General features: G+C 35.4%; 1 protein-coding gene across 2 annotated transcripts; it reads left to right on the forward strand.

Annotated features, from left to right (window-relative positions):
• Nucleotides 1-16,496: 16,496 nt before the first annotated feature.
• Nucleotides 16,497-18,657, forward strand: LOC122009589 (pentatricopeptide repeat-containing protein At5g48910-like). 2 transcript variants are annotated; one of them, XM_042565795.1, is made up of 3 exons: nucleotides 16,497-16,955; nucleotides 17,160-17,287; nucleotides 17,355-18,657. In XM_042565795.1, the coding sequence occupies exon 3, from the start codon at nucleotides 17,429-17,431 to the stop codon at nucleotides 18,653-18,655; it is 1,227 nt and encodes a 408-aa protein (XP_042421729.1). In that variant the 5' UTR covers nucleotides 16,497-16,955; nucleotides 17,160-17,287; nucleotides 17,355-17,428; the 3' UTR covers nucleotides 18,656-18,657. The 2 variants fall into 2 exon arrangements, with proteins under 2 accessions (XP_042421729.1, XP_042421728.1); XM_042565794.1 differs by having other exon boundaries at nucleotides 17,160-18,657.
• The last annotated feature ends 4,660 nt before the right edge of the window (nucleotides 18,658-23,317 follow it).

Below are 23,317 nucleotides of genomic sequence, written 5' to 3' on the forward strand. Positions count from 1 at the left end.
TTGCCCGTCATATGTCATGACATCATATTTAGCATTCACATTTTATTATGAAAAATACAAAAATACCATGTCATGTCATACATACATCATGTAGCTATAACATGCTTTGCTTTTGAAAATTGCTTATTTTGATGTATGTCATTAATCATCATGCAGTATGTCAATTTCCTTGTGATTAAGGACAAAAGGCATTTATTATGTATGGAAGTGTTCCAACAAGAGGGATCATATCAAGTGACATCCTAGATGGATGATCATGATTTTTACAATGCCTAGATAGAGATGCATGATCCCTTAGTTTAGGGCAAGACCAAATATACATCTCACGAAGAACTATAAGGTGACTTGTATGTGTTTTAATACACGTTAGATACAAGTGAGATGTTAAGATGGTGAACAAAACTCAAGATGTTGATCTAGTGCATCTTGTTGAGTTTTAGGTTCATCAAAACACATAGTTATGTGTCTTCCAATCATTGGGAAAGCTAATGTACAAGTCATGTGCATTGAGCCCAAAGAACGTGGTTGGATATTGGTTTTGAAAATGATTTCAAAATACTTTTGAAAAACCTTTGTGAACACTATCTTTTGATAGTAATCATCATTGAAAAGTTAGACACAAATTAGGAGAAAACATTGAAGTTTTCAAGAGTTTTCAAATTTGTGTCAGTCTTTGAAAATAGAAAGTATTTTCATAGAAAACTAATTTTCCCTGATAAAGTATACCCTAAATAATGTCTACATGAGTTTCATAATGAAAACAAGTATGAATTGGTTAAGAAAAACTAGAGTGAAGTTTCGGTTGAAGTTTAGTTTCATTATTGAACTTTGAACCTCAAAACTTCAAGTTTTGGTTTTCTTAATTATTTAAGAACCCCAAGTCATTGTTGGTGCAATGATAGAAGTTTGACCATATTTTTAGAGGGAGTTACTATTTGAAAACATAAAAATCTTTTCCAAGACCAAAAGGAGGTTAAGTGTTAAGGTAGCACATGACATTGGTAGGAGAGGTGTTACCAAGGACAAGGGAGAGTCATCCAAGGTCAATAAGAAGGAATATGCTAGGGTAGCATATAATTATAGCAAGGATGAGGTGTCTAAGATTAAAGACAAGAAGAAATTAATCAAAGACAAGGTGTCTAAGGTTAAGAATGTGAGTTTAGTAGTCCAAGTGTCACCCGAGATGCATCGAAGTGGCCTAGCCATAGTGGATGAGTCACCAAGGGAGGTGACTAAGGCTAAGATTCCTAAGGATAGGAAGAGCTTTTGGGACCCATGATATATGGGTTATCAAATGTGCCAAGTGGTTAGGAGACAGACTTAAGTCTCTAACCTAATGGGTTGGCACAATTGGGATGTGTTTCATGCATGAAAATATGACATTAGGGGTCATATTGCATAAAAATTAGTTTTTGATGTATAGATGTCATATAAACCCATGCTAGGGAAGTATTGTGATTTAGTATGGGCAGATACATCAAGAGGAAGCCAAAATTAGGACTTTAGGTCAATGTTCAATTGAACTATTTAGCTAGTTTTGAATTTTGTGTCAATCTTGGGATCTGTGATAAATATATTTATATATATTTTTTTCCCAAGTAGACAAGGGTATAATAGACCTCTCCACAAAATTTGGGGATTTTTGGAGGTCTAGAGAATTTCTGGTGCATTTCTGAAGTTGGCCTGAAAAGGTTGATTTTTGCATAAATAGGGTGCCAGTCGACTGGTGCAGATACCAGTCGACTGGTAACAGTGTTTTTGAGCACAGAATGTCTCTGTAAGCTCATTTTTTCTATACCAGTCGACTGGTGATGATACCAGTCGACTGGTAACAGTAGATTTCGACCACAGAATGCTTCTGTAAGGTTCTGTCGAAGGGGGCAGTCGACTGGTACCTAGTTCAGTCGACTGATACCAGCCTAAAAATATTTTTTAACGTTGTTCTTGACCGTGTCAACTCGTTTAAATGTATGAGATTCATGGGGGATAAATACATGAGTTTAGGGTCAATTTGGATGACATGTTTTCAACAATTGGGATATTGTTGGAGCTCTTTTTGATGTATGGCAAAGGGGGAGAAGTCTAGGTTTAAGTGGGAAACCTATACACCTTTGCAAGAAATCCTAACTCGAGGGAGAGCTTAGATGAAGGGGGAGCGATTGTTTAGGCAAAGGGGGAGAAGTTTACCTTTGCGGGAAATCCTAACTCAAGGGGGAGCTTAGGTGAAGGGGGAGCCTAGAGATTTAGGTTCCATTATTTATGCATGAGTTGATTTGCATATTTATTTGCATATGTATTGCATTTATGTTTCCCTAACTTAAACAGGTTACCAAACATCAAAAAGGGGGAGATTGTTGGAGCAATCTATGTGCCCTAAGTTTTGATGTTTGGGCAAAGGTTTAAGTTAGGTTTATTGTTGTATTTGATATGCATTGTGAGTGTGCAGGATACAGGTACAACAAGGAAAGTCCAAGGGTGAGTCTTGGCGGTGTAAGTCCAAGCATGTAGTCTTGGCAACGTAAATCCAAGTGTGATCTTGGCAAAGGAGGAAAGTCCAAGGATGAGTCTTGGCGGTGTAAGTCCAAGCATGTAGTCTTGGCAACGTAAGTCCAAGTGTGACTTGGCAATGGATGAAGTCCCGGAGGCGCGATCTCTTGGCAAAGGAAGACCCGACAACAATGACAAGGCCGATGGAAGCTCCAGAAGGCAAGACGTGAAGGATGGGGAGGCATCCGAGGGACGCAAGGCTGGTGGAGGAGGTTAGAAGGATAGGTCTAGGTTGGTCGGGCGAGAACGAGTGTTGAGTGAATGTACTCGAGGTAAAATCCTAGAAGTAGGGTTCACTGTAGCGTTACTGTAACAGTACTGTAGCGTTACTGTAGCAGTCGACTGGTGACTATAGCAGTCGACTGGTGCACTGTAGATAGCCGTTGAGAGAGCCGTTGGGCTGACACCAGTCGATTAGTGCAAGGACCAGTCGACTGGTAACAGGCAAATCAGCTTACTGATTTGTTCCAAGCTCTATAAGAAGGAGCTTGGGATGGCCGGCCAAGGTGACGAAATTAGACTTAGTTAAAGCCTAATTAGTAGTCACCAAAGTGCTCAAGGATCTCTTGTGTCCAAGTGATCTTGGTTGGAGTTGTGGTGAGGTTTCTCCACCCACAAGGAGGTTGAGCTAGCCGGAGTTTGCCGGGGACTAATCCACCGACGGATTGAGGGATCGTCCACCTTACGGACACGCCGTGGAGTAGGAGCAAGTTATCTCCGAACCACGTAAACACCTTGTGTTAGGGTTTGTGTTTGGTTTGTTGTCTTCTTCTTTCTTGTTTTAGGTTAACTTTCATATTTGTTAGTTTGTTTTTGTATTCCGCTGTGCACTAACATTATAGGAAGTAAAGTTTTGGGTGAGACGCTATTCACCCCCCCTCTAGCGGACGTCAAGGTCCTAACATAATGTTCATTACAAAGCAAGAGTTGATGGCTCAATATATAATGCTTATCTAGTTGAAGAAGCATCTTATTTCTGCTCCTATTATTTTGCTGATAATGTGAAAACCAGACATCGTAAGTGTCCTAGAAATTAAGATGATGCTCAGACAATAAACCATTCGATGCTTTCTATTTTTAAGTTTTCTGGCAAGTCAATGGATGCATCTATTTCTAGATTCTTAACTCTAGAAAAATATCATGTTGTAAGAATATACATATTCTTAAATTGTGATGAGGTCAAACCATACATAAAGTAAGTTGACTTCTTTAATTAAAAAATTATCCCCCATTTAATTTGTTGCTTGATATCTCAATTATCTTAAAATTACCTTCTTTCCCAATTTGTATGAACAATAACTATATCTACAAAATTCATCAATGGGTGTAAGTGGCGTAGGTGAAAAGTTAGAGTTTGAATTTGCATTATGGTTTGAAATATATGTAAGTTGGAGATTTTATCAAATATTTAAATTCATATGTATTAAGTAGTGTTCTAATGTCTACTAATTGTATAGGTTAAAGACCGTAGAATATCAAATGTGACAGATGATAGGATAATGAATCTTGCATCAAGACCCCTCCGTAAAATAAAGGTATACTCTGGTTACTATGTTAATGACCTCAAATTCCACGTGGTACAATGAGATTCATGGAGATTGACCTATAATTTTGGTATTTGTGTCAAAGGATATATGAACAACAATAACACTCAGTTTGATTACTATGGTAGACTTGAGAAAATCATAGAAGTTGAATATTCTGCATTACCTATAAAAAGGTGTGTGTTATTTCAATGTTCATGGTATGATCCTGCCCCAAGAACAAGTATCAGAATACATCCAAACTATAATTTAGTTGAGGTTAATGCAAACAAAAGGTTCAACAAGTTTGAACCTTTTATTTTTGAGGTACAAGCGGGTTAGGTTTTCTATCTTAAATACCCTACAAAAAGAAGAAGACATAGTGAATTGTTGTCTATTTGTCGAATGAAGCCTCGCTCGATTATAGAAATGTTGAACACCATTACTACTCAAATTCCAAGATGCATTTCAGAATGATGAAGTGAAGAGACATTTAGTTGATACACAACTCGAATCAACATCTCAATTACTTGTAGATGTTAATGTCACTTACGAGAAGATAGATGATGGAGAGATGTCCAACAGTGAGGATGAATTTGTACTAACAGAGTCTAGCGATGAAGATTTTGAAACTGTTAATGTTGATTAAACATGTGCTAATGTGATGTCGAAACTGTTAATTTCTATACTATTTTATATTGTGATGTTAATGTTAATATTATGCATGTTTATAAACTTTAGTATATTGTATTGCAATGCTATTTTATAGATATATTATTATAGCTGAGCAGTAGCACCTCGTGGCTACAAGGTTATTAGAGTTATCGGATATATGTATGTATTTTTTTTATTAGTAATACAAGTTCATATAATTCTTCAATAATTTTCATACATATTTTTTCTTGCAGATTTGCTCTTGATGGCCACCAGGTAACCTCTTATATCACTGGAAAATTTAAAGAGCGAGTATGCACTTCTGGTACTACATGGAAGCATGTAGACCAGGAGATGAAGACATTTTATTATAATAAATTCGCAGTAAGTAAAATTAATATATTTGGTATTCCATAATATATTTATCCTTTCATATACTAAATTCTCAACTTATAATTGAAGAAAAGATATATGTGGGAAGATGACCAAGAAGAACAATTCAAAGTTACATAGAATAGTTATTGTGCTAAACTTTACAGTGACCTCGTGTACTATATAAGGAAAAGGGCACTAGGCCGATGTATGTTTTCGAGACGACATGGAGTGTATGGATGACCACTTGGGCTGCAAAAAGATGGCAAGAAAATGCTGAAAAGGCTCGATCTAATAGAAATATAAAGGTAGGTGGCTCAAGCACTAGAACCGCTCAGCATACGTCAGGATAGAAATATATTGTTAAGCATGCTATGAATTTGGTGAGCTTAATGTAAAGTTATACTTTCTAACAAATTTTGAATTTATTATCACACTTGTATGTATAATCATGTCCCAAATTATTTGTGTATGCAGGAGCATAATTTTGCTCGGCAACCCACATGCATGGAGGCCTTTCTAAAGACCCACAAGAAGAAAAATTGGTCATTTATTGATTCTCAATCTCAGGCCCTACACATAAGATTATTAACTTTATTGTATTTATTCGTTTCTATTTTGATTAACTTTAGTAATTGTTATCAAATTAGATATTGAACTATATTACAATTTTTTACATAGGAGCAAATGTCAGAAAGAATGGCTCAGGGTCCTCAGCCACCATCATAAGAGGTCATAGTCTCTATCCACCAACGAAATGAGATATATTATGATATTATCGGTGGAAGGACAAAAAAACTCCACCCTATGTGACCTTGGCTCCCAGGCCAAAGTGACATTTGATCATTTGAGGACTCCTAGGGACTGTGCTAGTTCCTCTTCTTTTAGTGAGATGTAATCTTTAAGATGCGAAAATGAAGAACTACGCACTTAACTGAAGTCAATGGATAAGAGGATGACCTCTATGGACCAGTGGAGAGCTGCTGAGGAGAAGAGGAGGACTGTTGAGGAGCAGAGAAGAGCCGAGGAGGATCGCATTAGAGCTGCACATGACGCGGATAATGATGCTCTCTTTGCTCATATGCGAGCGATCGTAGCTAATTTTGCCCACACCAGACACCACATAGTTTTGAGTCACAGGAGACTCAAGGCCCACCAGACTGTGGTGATTAGCTTGTTTTGTGGTTTGTTCAACTAAAATTTAAATTTTTATTTATCATACAAGTTAAATGCAAAATATATTTGATTGTTTTATTCTAATCTGTTCATTTCTAAATATTATATTACTATATGTTTTAGGCGTTAGGATGTACATATTCATCGCAATCATCATCTTCTTCTTCTTCTTTCTATCTAGGTATTTTTTTACATGTAAAATTCATTTTATATATATATATATATATATATATATATATATATATATATATATATATATATATATATATATATATATATATATATATATATATATATATATATATATATATATATATATATATATATATATATATATATATATATGCAATATTTTGAATTATAAATCAATCTAATCATAATCTATTGTATTTTACTTTCCATAGGATTTTATACTATTAGTTATTTTTAGAGTATTTGTTATCATGGTATGGATTTATATATTTGAGCATGGAAACATTTAGATTTATATATGGATAATAGATTTGTATTATTGTGTTTGTATTTTGTTTAGATTATGTTTTGCTTATATTGTGTTTGTTTCTACATGTTTTCTATTCATAATACTATTTGTTTGTTTGTGATATATGAATTACCTCAATTGTGTTAATTTTTTTTGCATGTATGGATTGTTAGAATTTGTAGACTGTGATTGTATGAATTGTTAGTATGTGTAAAATATGATTTGCATGTATGAATTGTACAAAATGATGTTTATATGTATGAAATATTATCGATTGTGATAATTTTATATGGATATGCAAATTGTAAACAGGGTTGATTCTGAATACAAATGGTCTCTTTTAATTTTTTTTCTGACGGAATACTGACGGAATAAGTATTCCATCGGTATTGTGTTCCGATAATTGTCGACAGAAATGACAATTCCGTCGGTAATTATCGATGAAAATGGAAATTCCATCGGTAATTATGGACGGAAAAAGTAATTCCGTCGGTAATTGTCAATATTCACCGACGGAATGACCATTTATGTCGGTAATCCCTGAAACTAATCTCCGACAGAAATACGCCTTCCGTCGGTGATTACGGATTGAAAAATAATTTCCATCAGCGAAATTGACTGCGGCTAACAGTGTTCCCAGCGGAATATTTTATTCAGTCGGGAAATATACCGACGGAATTTGAATTTTGTCAGAAAACAAGGTTTCGACGAATATTCTCGCAACAGATGTTTTCCCGTCAGAAATTTATCGGTACAAGGGTTTATCGATGGATTTCCGAAGAAAATATTCGTCGATAAATCCAAGAATTTTTGTAGTGACACACTTATCTCTTTCATTTCATTTCAAATTTTTAGAAATTCGAGTCCCCTAGGTCTATTAATAGGTTTTGGTCAAAACTCTTTTATGGACCTAGAGAGTTCTGATTGAACTTCTTCCAACTCCTATATATTTATTAAGTGAACCCGAGTCTCAAAAACCCTTGTTTATTAGTTTAAGACCCTATCAATAGTGTTCAAAATGATTTGAAACTTTATGATACTGTGGTGCTAGTCTTCGGAAACCAGCACCACAGCGATGCTAATATTTAAGTTGTGATGCTGGTTTCTTAAGACTAGCACGAAAGAAATTTTTATTTTATTTTTTATTAATAAAAATAGTTTATTTATTTTATTATTCTTTATAATTAGATATTAAATAGAAGATATTAAAAAATAGAAAAAATATTTTTAATGTTTTATTAAATTTTTATATTTTTTTATTAAAGTTTTAAAAATAAAAAAAAACAAATTTAGAATATATATTAAAGTTTAAATTAATTTCAGAAGAAGGAGAAGATTAGGGGTATCAAAAATGAATCCGATCCGACGACCCAATCTGAGTCGACCCAAAAAAATTAGGTTCGGGTTGGACATTTTCGGATTCGGGTCGGGTTCGAGTTGACCTAAATATACAGTTTAGTGGGTTTTTTGGGTTAAATTGATTTTTATTTTAAAAATTAAGATATTTTTATGTATATTAATATCATGTTTGTATGATAATGATGGAGTATTGAGATAAAAGTGAAGAATTATAGGGAAAATAGTTTTTTTTTAAAAAGTTGTTTTGTATTGGATGTTCGGGTTATCCAGGTTAGGTTCAGGTTGATCGGGTTGGTCGAGTTCGGGTTCGGGTTTAGGGATTTTGGGTTGAACTCGGGTTTGGGTCGGGTTCGAGTTGGGTTAAAAAAAAAACTCAATCCGACATAATCCGACCTGACCTATCCGAATTGACACCCTTAAAGAAGAAGAGAAGAGGTAGACCCGACCCTAGGCCGGGTCTGGCCCGGACCCAGCCCGGGCCCATAACTGGGTCAACGGGGCGGTTGTCCATTGACCTGGTTCACCAGGTTGAACCGGAACCAGCCGGGCAGGTTCTGGTTCTTTTGGTGCAAAATCGGTGGACCGTTGATTAACCACCGGTTCAACCATTTTGTTTTTTTTAACGGCTTGAACCGCCGCTTAACCGGCGATTCCTAGCCATTGGGGGAGGGTGGGGGGTTTTTGGGGGTATTTTTTTCAACGATTAGAATCATTTGACCGTTTTTTGATCAATGACTATGATTTAGTGTCTGTTACTATCAAAACTCTATAAATAGAGAGCTCATTTCATCATTTTCACAAACATCTTCTCTACTCTTAATCTCAATTTCGTATTCTCTATACGCTTTCGTTTCCAATTTTCAATTACAATGGAAGGAGGCAGCGAAGGTGCATCATCTCAAGCTCGGAAGGGAAAGGAAATAATGAATCCGCAAGAGGAGGACCCCAACAGTCAATCCACCGATGATGAGATCGAGCATCTTCCGAATCCGACACCCGAAACATAAGAAAGTACCGATGCAATAACTTCTAAGGTTCGGGAATTTCCTCCTCTAAAGTCTTCTATTTTCACTAAATATTTTGAGAAGGTCACTCTTCCATCGGGAGAAATGAGTGCAAAATGTAAGCACTGTAATGCTTCCTACAAATTCCAAGACGGCGGAAGCTATGGGTCGTTGAAACGACATGTAGAAACAAAGCACCCGACGGAATATGGACTCGACCGTTCTCAAACACAATGATCAATATTTTCTTCAACTAGCGGTAGTACCGATTCTTGTTTATTTTTATATTCAGATAATAAATTAAGAGAATCATTAACTAAATTTGTTTCCCTAGAACATCTTTCGTTTAGTTTTAGATCTAAATGCGGAACTACACTTACTCGTACAATTAAAAAATTAAGAAAACAAGGAAAAAAGAATTTAATTGATTAATTTAGTAAATTAGATCATAAAGTTTCTTTATGTTCTGATATTTGGAGTGATCATTGGCAAACACATTCGTATAAGGGTGTGACTTGCCATTGGATCGATAACTCTTGAAACCTCCAAAAAAGATTGTTAGCTTATAGAGTTTTTGATGAATCACATAATGCTCATAACATCACACAATTATTATGTTTAGTTTTAGAAGAATATGGTTTAACTCATAAAATATTTTCAATATCATTAGATAATGCTAGTTCTAATACCGCTTGTATAGATGATCTAAAATTTATTTGTCAACCTATTATTGGCGGTTTATTTTATATTCGTTGTGTATGCCATGTTTTAGATTTATGTGTTGATTAAAAATTTTAGAAAGTTATATTAAATCAATTAGAATTGTAATTTCTTATTTATGGTCTCATCCATCTATAATGAAACAATGAGGTAGGTTTTGTAAAACTAATGGAATGAGACCTAAAAAATTACCACGTGATGTACCAACACGTTGAAATTCAACATACCAATTATTACAAGATTCATTTGAATATGAAGAATTATTATGTCCATTTTTTGCACAAAATACTAATACTAATATATATTTATTTTCACAACAATGGAATATTTGTAATAGTATATGTGAAATTTTAAAAGTATTTAATGATGCAACTGAAGTACTTTTCGGTGTTTATTATCTTACTGCTCAATTAGTTTTAGAAATTTTGTCTAATATAATATTAGTTTTAAATGAATATATTAATAATGAATCTTTATCTCCTTAGATCTTAGCTATGAAAATTAAATGGGGAAAATATTTTTATTTTATTTCTGAAATTTATTTAATTGCATTTGCTTTAGATCCTAGATTTAAATTAGAAGTTTTATAAGAAATGTTAACTTTATATTATGACGCTTTAATTCCAATTAAAAATTCTTCTTCTCCTGATCTAGTTAATATTATATATAATATTAGAATTTATTTATATGATATTTATAATCAATATTATGTAAAATATGGAATACAAATTAATATTTCTGGAATACAACAAACTATTAGTAATAATTTAAAACTTACAAAAGCATAACTTTTATTAAAAGAACGAACAAAACGTCCATGAGGATCCTCAAGTTCCACACAGAAACTTGAGAATTATTTTATGACTTCTTTTGATTTTAATGAAGCAGATAGCGAAAATTTTGATATCTTAAAGTGGTGGTCACAGAAGGCTCAAAGCTTTCCTGTCCTCTCTGTGATTGCCAAAGAAATTTTAGCTTGTTCAGTATCAACTGTTGCTGTGGAGCAGATGTTCAATGCCAACGGTAACATATTAGATGAACGATGATCAACTTTGTCTCCCGACTCATTTGAAGCCCAAGCATTACTGGACGATTGGACCAGAGCGTAGAAAAGAATCCAAGGAATGCAACTTTCAGATGACGAAGTTGAAGATTTTAATACTGAAGGAACAAATACGATAGGACAAGAAATGGAAGTGAGTGACAATGTAAAAGAATAAAAATGTAAAAGAACTACGTGAGCTTTGATTCTCCTAAGGGGATGTGTAGGCAACTTAAATAAGTGAAAGCACTTTTTTCAATAAATTTTAATTTCTAATTTGTAATTTGTAATTTTTAATGTTTATTTTTTAATTTTCATAACATAATAATCTTAAACCGCGGTGAACCGTAAACCAGTGGTTCTGAACCATGAATCGTAATCGTCTTGGACGGTTAAGGTTAAGGGTTGACCTATCTGGAACCGTCGAACCTATGGTTCCGAACCGTGGAATCGTCGATTCCGAACCGTGGACCCATCGGTTCCGAACCGTGGACCCATCGGTTCCGAACCGTGGTCAGGTCTAAGAAGAGGTTAAATATTATGGAAAAGAGAAAGGAAGAAAAAAATTATTAAAAAATTACATCATCAATACTTTATAAAAATAAAATGGTAATTTACCAAAAGGCGTACTTAGATTTTTGAATTTTCCAAAATGTGCATACTACTTTAGTATTTACCAAAGAGTGTACCTTTTTACAGTGGTCTCCTATTCTACCCTCCTAATAAATTTAACTATTTCCTTTTTCTTTTCTTTGTCATTTCTCTCTCGTCTCTTTCCTACTATCTTCTCTTTCCTGTCATCTTTTTTATTTTCATTTTTTTCATTTTTTTTAATTTTTTTCTCAAACATGTTATAAGAGATCGGAACCACGTTGGGCCTGATATCTCTCCATACATACCCAATGTGGGCTTGATATGAGGAGATATCAAGCCTAACAACAGAAAAAAAGGAGAGATTTAGATTTTTCAAAACCTCTGGTCCACCACTAGGAATGTCAAAAATAACAATGGAGAGCATATTTGGACTCCTTGTAATTTTAAAAATCCACAAGACCTAAAATGGCTGCAATCTGAGGTCTCTAGGTCGATTAGTGGGTTTCGGTCAAAACCCACTGATGGACCTAGAGAGCTCCGATTGCACCGATTTCAGTTTCTGTGGATTTCTGATTTTGCAAAGAGTTCAAATATGCTATCTATTATTTATTTCAACTTCTAAAAGATGTTAAAATATAATAAAAAGAATCAGCAAAATAATCCTCATACGTTTTAGGTTTTTCAAAACCTCTGGTCTACCACTAAGAATGTCGAAAATAACAATGAGAGCATATTTGGATTCCTTGTAATTTTAGAAATCCACAAGACCTGAAATGATTGCAATCGAAGCTCTCTAGGTTCATCAGTGGGTTTTGACCGAAACCCACTGATCAACCTAAAGAGCTCAGATTGCAGCCATTTCAGGTCCTGTGGATTTCTAAAATTGCAATGAGTCTAAATATGCTCTCCATTGTTATTTTCGGCATTCCTAGTGGTGGACTAGAGGTTTTGAAAAACCTAAATCCTCTTTTTTTCCCTTTTTTTTTTATTATTGGGCCTGATATCTCTTCTGTTGGTTGCTACTCGGAAAACCTATAGGTTCCACTGTACAAAAATTTTGTACAAAGGTCTGAACCTTTTCCTAGCTACCATGTGTTCTTTTAAATTAAATTTTGGATCGCCTGCGGAACTTAACACGTTTGATCCAAAACTTAATCTATTTGTTCTTTTAGGTTTTGACTTGGATCTCCTGCGGAACTTAACACGTTCGACCCAAGTCTCCTTAAGTTATTAATTCCATTAAATATTAATTTCCATAAAAGGTTCCCAGTACTGACGTGGCGAGGCACATGGCCTTCTTGGATATGGGAGCAACCACCACCGACTAGACAAAACCTTTAATAGAAAGCTAATATTTAATTTCCTAAAATAACTTTAGGTTAACCAAAGAGAACAATCAAATCACAAGGAAAAGAAAGAAACAAAAGAACACAACTTCGAAAAAACATATTCGAAATACTAGAACGTAAGCCTCTTGTATTTGGTATTATTTCCATAAATAACTAGCATGATGCGGAAATAGAAATTACTAGTTATACCTTGTAGAAAAACCTCTTGATCTTCTACCGTATTCCTCTTCTAACCTCAGACGTTGTGTGGGCAACGATCTTCCAAGATGAGAAACCACCAACCACCTTCTTCTCCTCCAAGCAAGGTTCGGCCACAAAAGAAAAGCTTTACCAAGGAGAAAACCAAAATACTAACCAAGCTCCAAGAGATGCTAGCTTTCTCCTTCTTCTTCTTCTTCTCCGAGTAGTATCCGCCACCACAAGAACTCCAAGGGAGAGAGAGAGGTTCGCCACCACAAGAGGAAGAGAAGATGATGGCCGGCCACACCAGGGAACAAAAGAGGGAGAGGAATAATAGATGTTGTGTCTTGTTAAGGCACACTCACCCATTCTTTTATATTCCTTGGCCTAGGTAAATTAGGAAATTTAATTACTATAAATTTTCCTTAATTTCCTTGACATGATTTAATTGAGAAAAATAAAATAATATTTCCCAATTAAACAATGATGGCCGGCCAAATCAATAGGAAGCAACTTGGACAAGTTTCAATCAACAATTAAAACTTTCCTTATTTGTCTCCGGAAATTTTAAAAATAAAAATTCTCTTTAAAATCTCTTCATGGTTAATAAAAGGAAATATCTATAATTTTAATTTTATTAACATGTGAATAATTTTAAAGAGAAAATAAAACATCTCTCCAATCTACAAATAAGGAAAGAGATCTAATCTCTTTCTTTAATCTTTGTAAATCTTTTACAAGAGAGATATTTTAATTTTAATTCTCTTTAAATTAAATCTTCCACATAATAATAAACATTAAAATTAAATTTTCTTTTAATTAATTATGGCCGGCCCTACTAGCTTGGGTTCAAGCTACGGCCACCCAATTTAAACCTAGGTCGGCCCTAGCTTGGTTCCCAAGCTAGCTTGGTCGGCCCCCTTTAGGTGGGTATAGAAGGTGGGTATATGTGGGTATAGTACTCTATAAATAAGAGGCTACGATAGGGACCGAGAGGAGGAATTGGTTTTGGTCTCCCGATAAAATTAAGCATCCCATGTTCGCCCCGAACACACAACTTAATTTTATCAATGATAATTCATTCCACTAGAGAACTATCATTGAACTACCGCACTAATCCCAAATTACATTTTTGGGCTCCTTCTTATTATGAGTGTGTTAGTCTCCCTGTGTTTAAGATATCGAATGTCCACTAATTAAGTGAGTTACTGACAACTCATTTAATTAATATCTAAGTCCAAGAGTAGTACCACTCAACTTCATCATCATGTCGGACTAAGTCCACCTGCAGGGTTTAACATGACAATCTTTATGAGCTCCTCTTGAGGACATTATCAACCTAGTATCACTAGGACACAGTTTCCTTCTATAATCAACAACACACACTATGAGTGATACCATTTCCCAATTTATCGGGTTTATTGATTCATCGAACTAAATCTCACCCATTGATAAATCAAAGAAATAAATATCAAACATATGTGCTTGTTATTATATTAGGATTAAGAGCACACACTTCCATAATAACTAAGGTCTTTGTTCCTTTATAAAGTCAGTATAAAAGGAACGACCTCAAATGGTCCTACTCAATACACTCTGAGTGTACTAGTGTAATTATATAGTCAAGATAAACTAATACCTAATTACACTACGACCTTCTAATGGTTTGTTCCTTTCCATTCTGGTCGTGAGCTACTGTTTATAATTTATAAGGCACTGATAACATCATCTTCTGTATGTGACACCACATACTATATAATCTACAATATAAATTAAATGAACAACTACAAACAAATGTAGATAATTAGACCAAATGTGATTCTTTATTCATAATGAATGTTTACAAAGCTTAGGCTTTCAGTATACACTCCAACATCTTCATATCAAGCCCAATGTGAGCCTGATATGGGGAGATATCAGACTTAACAACAAAAAAAAAAACAAGAAAGAGAGAGATTTAAGTGTTTCAAAACCTCTGGTCTACCACTAGGAATGCCGAAAATAACAATGGAAAGTATATTTGGACTCCTTACAATTTTAGAAATCCACAGGACCTAAAATGACTGTAATTTGAGGTCTCTAGGTCGATCAGTGAGTTTTGGTCAAAATCCAATAATGGACCTAGAGAGCTCCGATGCACCCATTTCAATTTTTGTAGATTTCTATTTCTGTAGATTTATGATGTTGCAAGGAGTTTAAATATGCTATCTATTATTTATTTCAACTTCTAAAGGATGTTAAAATATAATAAGAAAGAATCAACAAAATAATCCCCAACGTTTTAGGTTTTTCAAAACCTTTGGTCCATCACTAGGAATGTCGAAAATAACAATGGAGAACATATTTAAACTCCTTGCAATATCAAAAATTCACAAGAACTGAAATGGGTGCAATCAGAGCTCTTTAGGTCCATTAGTGGGTTTTTACCGAAACTCATTGATGGACCTAGAGAGCTCAGATTGTAGTCATTTCAGGTCATGTGGATTTCTAAAATTGTAAAAAGTCCAAATATGCTCTCCATTGTTATTTTCGACATTTCTAGTGGTAGACCAGAGGTTTTGAAAAATCTAAATATTTTTTTTCCCTTTTTTCTTTTTTTTTGTCATTGGGTCTGATATCTCCCTATATCAGGCATAACAACATAAAAAATAAAGAGATTTAAGTTTTTTAAAACCTCTAGTGCATCACTAGGAATGCCAAAAATAACAATGGAGAGCATATTTAGACTCCTTGCAATTTTAGAAATTCACAGAACCTGAAATAGTTGTAATCTGAGATCTCTAGGTCAATAAGTGAGTTTAGGTCAAAATCCACTGATGGACCTAGAGAGCTTCAATTGCACTCATTTTCAGTTTCTGTGGATTTCTAATGTTGCAAGGAGTTCAAATATGTTATCTATTATTTATTTCAACTTCTAAAATATGTTAAAATATAATTAAAAAGAATCAGCAAAACAATCCCCATATGTTGGGTTTGATATGATTCCATATCAGGCCCACGCATGAGTATTTTTACCAATTCATTATTATTACAAATTTACACTTTCGTAGAAGCTGAAATTAATAATGGATCAGTGTCTATTGATTTATAGGGTTGCAAAGAATTCAAATATGTCTGATTAGTTCCGACTTCTCCAAATGTATTCTAATATTATCAAAAAATCAACTAAACTTTAAATTTTATGGGTCTGATATGATTTACATATCAGACCTATGTTATACATGCACACATGGAAAAAAAAAAAGAAAAAAAAAAAGAGAAAAGCGGAGAGGAAAAATTAAATTGGTTACATGCATAGAAGAGAGAGTAAGAAATGACAATAAAAAAAGTGTTTATAAATAGAAAATGTACTTAAAAATATATATATATATATTTTTGATAAATATCAAATAGTATGTTTTTAGTAAATTTAAATTTCTATCTTTTGATAAATTGTAAAAAAGAATAATTTTTTTAGAAAATTGTAAAAAGCAAATTTTTTTAGAAAATAGAGCCGCTCTCTTCCTCCGACCGTACGCAATTTAAGTGAAGAATCAGGAGCGGAGACTAGAGAGCCGGCATGGGGCGGGCGACGGAGGCGCCGCAAAGGATGGCGTCGTCCGGCACGTTGGTCTCGTCACTCAGCGACTCCTCCAGGTTGCCGATGCTGATGTAGAGCTGCTGCCCCAGGTAGCGCCTTTCCCACACCTCCTACCGTAGGTTCCACATCCCTACGTTGTCGAACGACGCCAGGATCGCCAACTACGACCCCGGGAAGAACACCTGCACGGCTTCCATAAGGTTGTAGTTCTTCCTGCCTTTTCCGTCCACTTTCCCGGTCCCATACTGGTGGTCGTCGAAATGAGCACGCAAGGTGTTCGTAAAATTCCCGAACCGAAAAAAGAGAATAACACAATTGCAATGGAAACAGAGCGGTGACTAACCCCACGAGGAAGAAGGCAAGCTATCCAAGTGGTACGCCTGCATTCTAAACTTCGATTCTGATCGCAACTCTGATTCTTTTTTATATTTATTCTAAACTTCTTTGTAGCTTCTACAGAAATCTTTTTCTAAAACCATTTTTTTTTAATCTTCTTTTCTTAAGTTTGCAATTACTATTTCTTTTCAACGAAATAGTATCATCCTTATCTGCTTCTATTTCTTGTATCAATTGTAAAGCTATCGAAATGAAGAGAATTGAAGTTAATCCATACAAGTGGAACCTTGTCCTCAGAGGCTTCTTGGATAGCAATGTCCCAAAGAAGGCACTTGTGGCATATGCTCTCATGAGGAGGAGAAGAGTGAAGGTAGATGGCTTCACTCTCCTCTTTGTCATTAAGGCCTGTGGCCTCTTCATGCATAATATCCTTGTAGGCAAGCAGGTGCATGCTCATGCCACCAAACTCGGCTTTCAAGCAGAGCTGGTGATCCAGACTTCTCTCCTTCAAATGTATGGCAAGTTTGGAGATATTGACGCTGCAGATAAGTTGTTCAACGAAACTCCTCACAGAGATATTGTTCAATGGAATGCTCTCCTTGCTTTGCACTTGCAGAGCAATCGACCATGGATAACAATTAAGGCTGTGAGACGGATGATAAGTGAGGGTGTGCGTCCTAATGAAGTCACTGTTGTCAGCATTGTCAGTTCCTGTTCACGACTGAAGGCTTTAGCTGAGGGTAAGCAGCTGCATTGTTATGTGATAAAAAGTCTTGCAATCCTCGACACATTTGTGCACAATGCACTGATCAATATGTATGCAAATTGTGGGTGTGTATCCGATGCTCAAATGGTTTTTCAGAATCTGAGAAACAGGAATGAAGTTTCCTGGGCTTCAATGATCAATGCGTATGGTGATAATGGCTACCTGAATGAGGCTATAACTTTGTTCAGGAAAATGGAAGCACTAGGAGAGGAAGCTGACGAAGTAACAATGTTATCTATGGTTTCTATTTGTGCTAAGTTTGGAAGACTTGATTTAGGAGAATGGATTGATGGGCACATAAAGAGCTATGGGTTTCATAGGAAAATGCACATTTCCAATGCCCTTATCCACATGCACAGCAGATGTGGGAATATAGACAAGTCTTGCAAAGTATTTAGCAAAATGGCAAGGAGGAATCTGATAACATGGACTGCAATGATACAGGCCTTAGCGATGCACGGGCATGGTCAGGCAGCGCTGGCTTATTTCTCACAGATGCAGACGGAAGGATTTAGGCCAGATGAAGTGTGCCTCCTGAGCATGATCAATGCATGCAGCCACTTTGGGCTGGTGGAAGAAGGAAAGCATTTCTTTAGGTGGATGGTAGAGGAACAAGGAATGAGGCCTTGGATGGAACACTATGGAAGCATGGTGGATCTTCTGTGCAGAGCAGAGCTGGTAAATGAAGCATTTGCCTTTGTAGTGAGTATGCCCTTGAAACCAGACATCATCATCTGGCGCACCTTAATTGGAGCATGTAGAGATCAAGGAAATATCAATCTAGCAAGACAAGCTGTGGATTACATAACTGATTCTGAACCTGTGGATAGTGGAAATCTCATTTTGAAGTCAAACTTGTATGCCATGATTGGGGATTGGGACAGTGTTGAGGAAGTGAGAAGTTACATGAGATGCAAGGAGGTTGCCAAAAAACAACCTGCTTATAGCTATATCGAGTCCACAGGCATATAAAAGTAAGTCCATATGCACATCTATTCTTAGTAACTTTGGTTTAAGAAACTTTTCTTTTCTTCTTTTTTATCAACATTACTGAAGTTTCAGTTGGTGAACATTGGCTTGAAAAACTGATTTGATACTGTTTAATCAGCTACAAATTCCATGTGTTGTAGAGAGAAGAGAGAAGAGAGAAGAGAGAAGAGAGAAGAGAGAAGATGAGAATGGTGGAAAAAATTACTATTCTGCTGCTTCGTTTTCCTGCAAATTCTCCACTTTTGGCTATAAATAATACAACTAAACTGTGCTTAATTCACACACTTGCTCTTACTGCCTCTTTGTTCTCGTGTTCCACAGCAAAAATCATAGAGGGTTGACAGAGTAATGGTGATGGACGATTGCCAATGTCCACTGCTGGCCTTGAGGTTGCCTTAGCGCAGGCGAACGGAGCTTCACCTCTGGTCACGATTGTTGGATTCTGTGCTCACCGAAGACGAGAACGAGTATGTCCTTGCGTTCTTGGTCTTTCACACGCTCCGGTCATTCCTGGGTTCCCGGGAAGGAGATGGCTCCAGCGGAGGAAGAAAGGTCCCTGCTTTCTCGGCTGGCGCTGGAGCAACAGAGCCAGTCGCTTCCGTCGCCATTGTCTTCGCCAATCGCCGAAACAGCAGCAAGAGGTGTCTCCAGTTTCACCGCCCTCACTCTCGTAGCAGGACCAGCCGCTTCCACCGCCTCCTCCGGCCTAGGGAGACTTAACTCTTCCACCGCAGCAGAACCAACCACTTACGCCGCCACCAAAGCAAGCATTGTCTCTGGTTTTGTGCCCGCTGCCAATACGGTGTCATCGACCTCCTCTGCCGCCAGTCCAACCGTCTTCGCTTGTGCCTCCGGCGCCGACACAACAGAACCAGCCGCGCTATGAATGTCTTGAGTTTGGCAAAGCGTTCTCTTGGGGGGCCACAAAACTAGCCACCGGAAGCGCCATCCCGAAAACAGCGCCGCCGCGTCCGCAGCTGTGACCACCGGAGCAGAACAAGCCTCACACTTGTTCTTTGCGCGACAAGTCGTTTCCGACGGGGCAAGCTCTAGGCGGGCACATGAGGTCCCGCTACTAACCAGGCAATAAACAACGAGCCATGGTGACGGCGCCGTCATCTTCGCTGACGGAGCGCTCGACGGCGAAGGTTGGGAACTGACCTCGACCATAAGCATTGCTTATTCGATTAATTTATTGTATAAATTTTTTTATTATTTTTTAAAATAAATTCAGTTAATTTAGAATTAATTAAAATAATTAATTTTTAATTTAATTTGATTAATTTAATTTTAATAAAATTTTAATTCAATTTGATTAATTAATATTAAATTAATTTTTGATTAATTTAATTAATTTAGGAATTGAATTAATCGAGTGTTTATTGTTATTAAATGAGCCAAGTAAATGTTTAATAAAACTTAAGCTTGCTCGTTTAGATTAAAAAAGCTCTTCATTTTGTTTAAAATCTTTGGTGTGATATTAGAAACTTATTTATTCATTTTTATAGAAGTGTATAATGAATATCATTTATAAATATTTATTGTTTTCTAATTGAATATATATGTGTTTAAATTTGATTATGTAATTTAATGGGTTATTTAAACTTTTTATTTAATTAATTTTATGTGTATTGAATGAATATAAATAAATTTTTATTAAATTTATTTGAAAGTTTGATTATTTTTTATTATACTATGTTAAATAATAAATTTTATTTATATATGAGACACAAATTATATATAAGGATGTCAAAAATGACTTGTCAATTCGAACGGAGTCGATCAGAAAAAAAAAATCAATTTCGGATTGAAAGTTTTCAGGTTTGGGTCAGATTCGAGTTCAGGTTGAATTTGGGCTCAAGAGTTTTGGGTTGGATTAGTTTCGGATCATATTCAGGTTGACTAAGGTTGATGTAAATTTAGGATTTAAGAGTTTTTTAAGGTTAAATTAAATTTTATTTTAAAAAATAAGATGTTTTACATACATAAATAATAAATAATATAATGTAGTATAATATCGATGAAATATTAAGATAAAAATAAAAAATTATAGAAAATTATTTTTTTGGATTGGGTGGATTATTTGAGTTATTCGATTTCAGATTTAGGGTGCATTTGGTAGAGAATTATCATAGATAACTTTGATTATCTATCCAAGATTATCAATGAAAATTTGTTTGATTTAGATAATCGTTGATTTCTAAGTAATGATCCATGCTCGGTACCTTAGCAAAAAGGGTATACAACTCGAAATCAAAAAACCTCAAAAAAGTATGATTTTTTTTTAATTTTGAAATTATTAAAAAAATTTACAAAAATATTTTTTTTGATATTTATACTTTGGGATAAAAACATCCTAAAATTTTTATAACGAAATTTATTTTAAATTATAAAAACTAAATAAAAAATAAAAATATGTGATATTTTATTTAAAAAATAAATTTGTATTTCTGAAAATATGATATATATATATATAGGAAAGTAAAAAAAACGTACGTAAAAAAACATCTAAGTAAACAAAAACGTAAAATTTAAAAAGAAAAATATAATAATATGTATTATTAGTTCGGTAATTGAGGATAATAAAATAAAATATAAAACTACATTTGATGTGTTGGTAAAAGCAGTCCATTAAGGATGAGTTAAATGTGGAAAAAATAATTCTACCATCAAAGTTAAAATGGTCAAAAATATGGAATCGTCAAATCATTAAAGTTGGAAGGTTAGATTCTCTTATCCGTATTTTACGGATCAGAGGATGGTCCGCTTATATATATTTACGGGATTGATGGTCCCCATCTATTTTACAGGTAGGAGCCATCAATTCTCATCAATCCAGCAAAGAAATCATTCTCTGGTCCGTATTTTGTGGATCAGAAAATCTTATATGCAAAGTTGGCTGAGCGGGTGACAATGAGCCAATCGGGCCTAAAGAGTTCGATCGAGCGTAGCCGTCCACTCAACGAAAGTAGGGCCCAATATCATGGTGCCACCAGGAGGCTCGTTCGATCAGATCGTTCATCCTATCGGGCGATAGGCAGCGACCCGATTGTCGGACGACTAAAAAGAGAAGAACATATGTTCGCAACTGTGACGACCCTATAAGGGTTAGTCCAATCGGGCTGCCTGTCCGACCATACTAGGAACAACCTATTAGCTTAGCAATTTTGGAGAACAACAACCTAGAGAGATCGGGCCGGGGATCCTAACCGAGCGGCTCTCCCGCTCGACCCAACAGTGAGACCCTTTGCTTAGCCCGTTGTATCCTTCTGAGATTGGTGTCGTTGACAGCAAGACATGGTCAACAAGCAAATCATACGACGGAAGCTTTCATGTCAGGGATTTACACATCCTATTAAAGAAAGGTGTCAGAGATAATTTTCTGACTTATCTTTTTCATAAGACAATTGGTAAATGTTCACATGCTTTGAGAAACATGCACGTACGGTATAGGACACTATATAAAGGGGAATCCATACACAGGAGGAGGTATGTGTTATTTGTGATCACGCTCTCGTTGCTATAGTTTATATTATTCTTCTACAATTTCGATGACTAACTTGAGCGTTACAGGGGCAATGTTGGGGATCCCTTCCCTGGTCCGACACTGATGTTCTTGGTTTTGTAAGACGAATTGGAGTCTTCACACATTCAACTACAGAACCTCATCTCTAGTCGCTGTGTACATCGTTTTAAGATAAGATCAATATTATACATTATACTCTTTAAATAAATAAGTTTTTATTACATTATTTTATTTTTCATAATCTTAGTTATGCATTTATCTGATAATCCTTAGGATTTCCAAATTGATTTCAAATTTGAATTCGCATTGAGATTTTTTTTTAATGGATCTTTAACCGAATTCGAACCTATCTACTCCATCCAAATTAACACACCTCCTTATACACATTCAACTACCTTCCAAATTAATCATACAAAATTGAATGGCAAACACCATCAGAATTAGTCGGTTAGGTTTCCAAACACCATCCAAATTAGTCGGGTAGGTTTGAACATCTAAGATTATTAAAATTATAAATCACATCCCATCAACCGTTGACATCTGTCTTATACATTTGTTTTTTTAGACAACAAAAATCTGAAATCGTCATCTTGACAACTCTTCTTAAATTAGCTTCTTCCAACAACAATTCGGATTGAAACAACAGTGAGTTTAAATCATCTGTTCATAAATTTTTCTGGCCTCGTGTTTTCTTGTCAATCAGACAAATCAGATTATATTTTAAGGATGTCTTATACATCATGAGAATACTGTATACATTTTAAGGATGTCATGATATTTTGAGATATAATCTGATTTGTCCGACCGACAGGGTACACGGGGACAGAAAAATTTAGGGACATAAGATTTGAACTGGTATTCAGTTGGCCAAACCTATTGACAACAAGACAGTCGTATGAATTAACCATGCTAGACCAATAGATCTCGCGATCAATTTATAACGAATACAAAGTAATTCATTAGATGTCAGAGCTCTTTGATACAAACTACCGCCTAACACAAATGTCTCCCTAATTTACCTAATTTACCCGTTTAGAATGAGAGGCCACTGGACCACTAGGATGACTACGCTCCAATAAATTAGGAATGGCCCTCCTTCCTCCGAAACTTCATGGCAA

The sequence above is a fragment of the Zingiber officinale genome, chromosome 8A (assembly GCF_018446385.1).
Source record: "Zingiber officinale cultivar Zhangliang chromosome 8A, Zo_v1.1, whole genome shotgun sequence".
Taxonomy (NCBI): domain Eukaryota; kingdom Viridiplantae; phylum Streptophyta; class Magnoliopsida; order Zingiberales; family Zingiberaceae; genus Zingiber; species Zingiber officinale.

Bases quoted from the DNA above. Each gene is read 5' to 3' on its own strand.
- LOC122009589 (XM_042565794.1), top strand. From the start codon at position 17,168: ATGAAGAGAATTGAAGTTAATCCATACAAGTGGAACCTTGTCCTCAGA.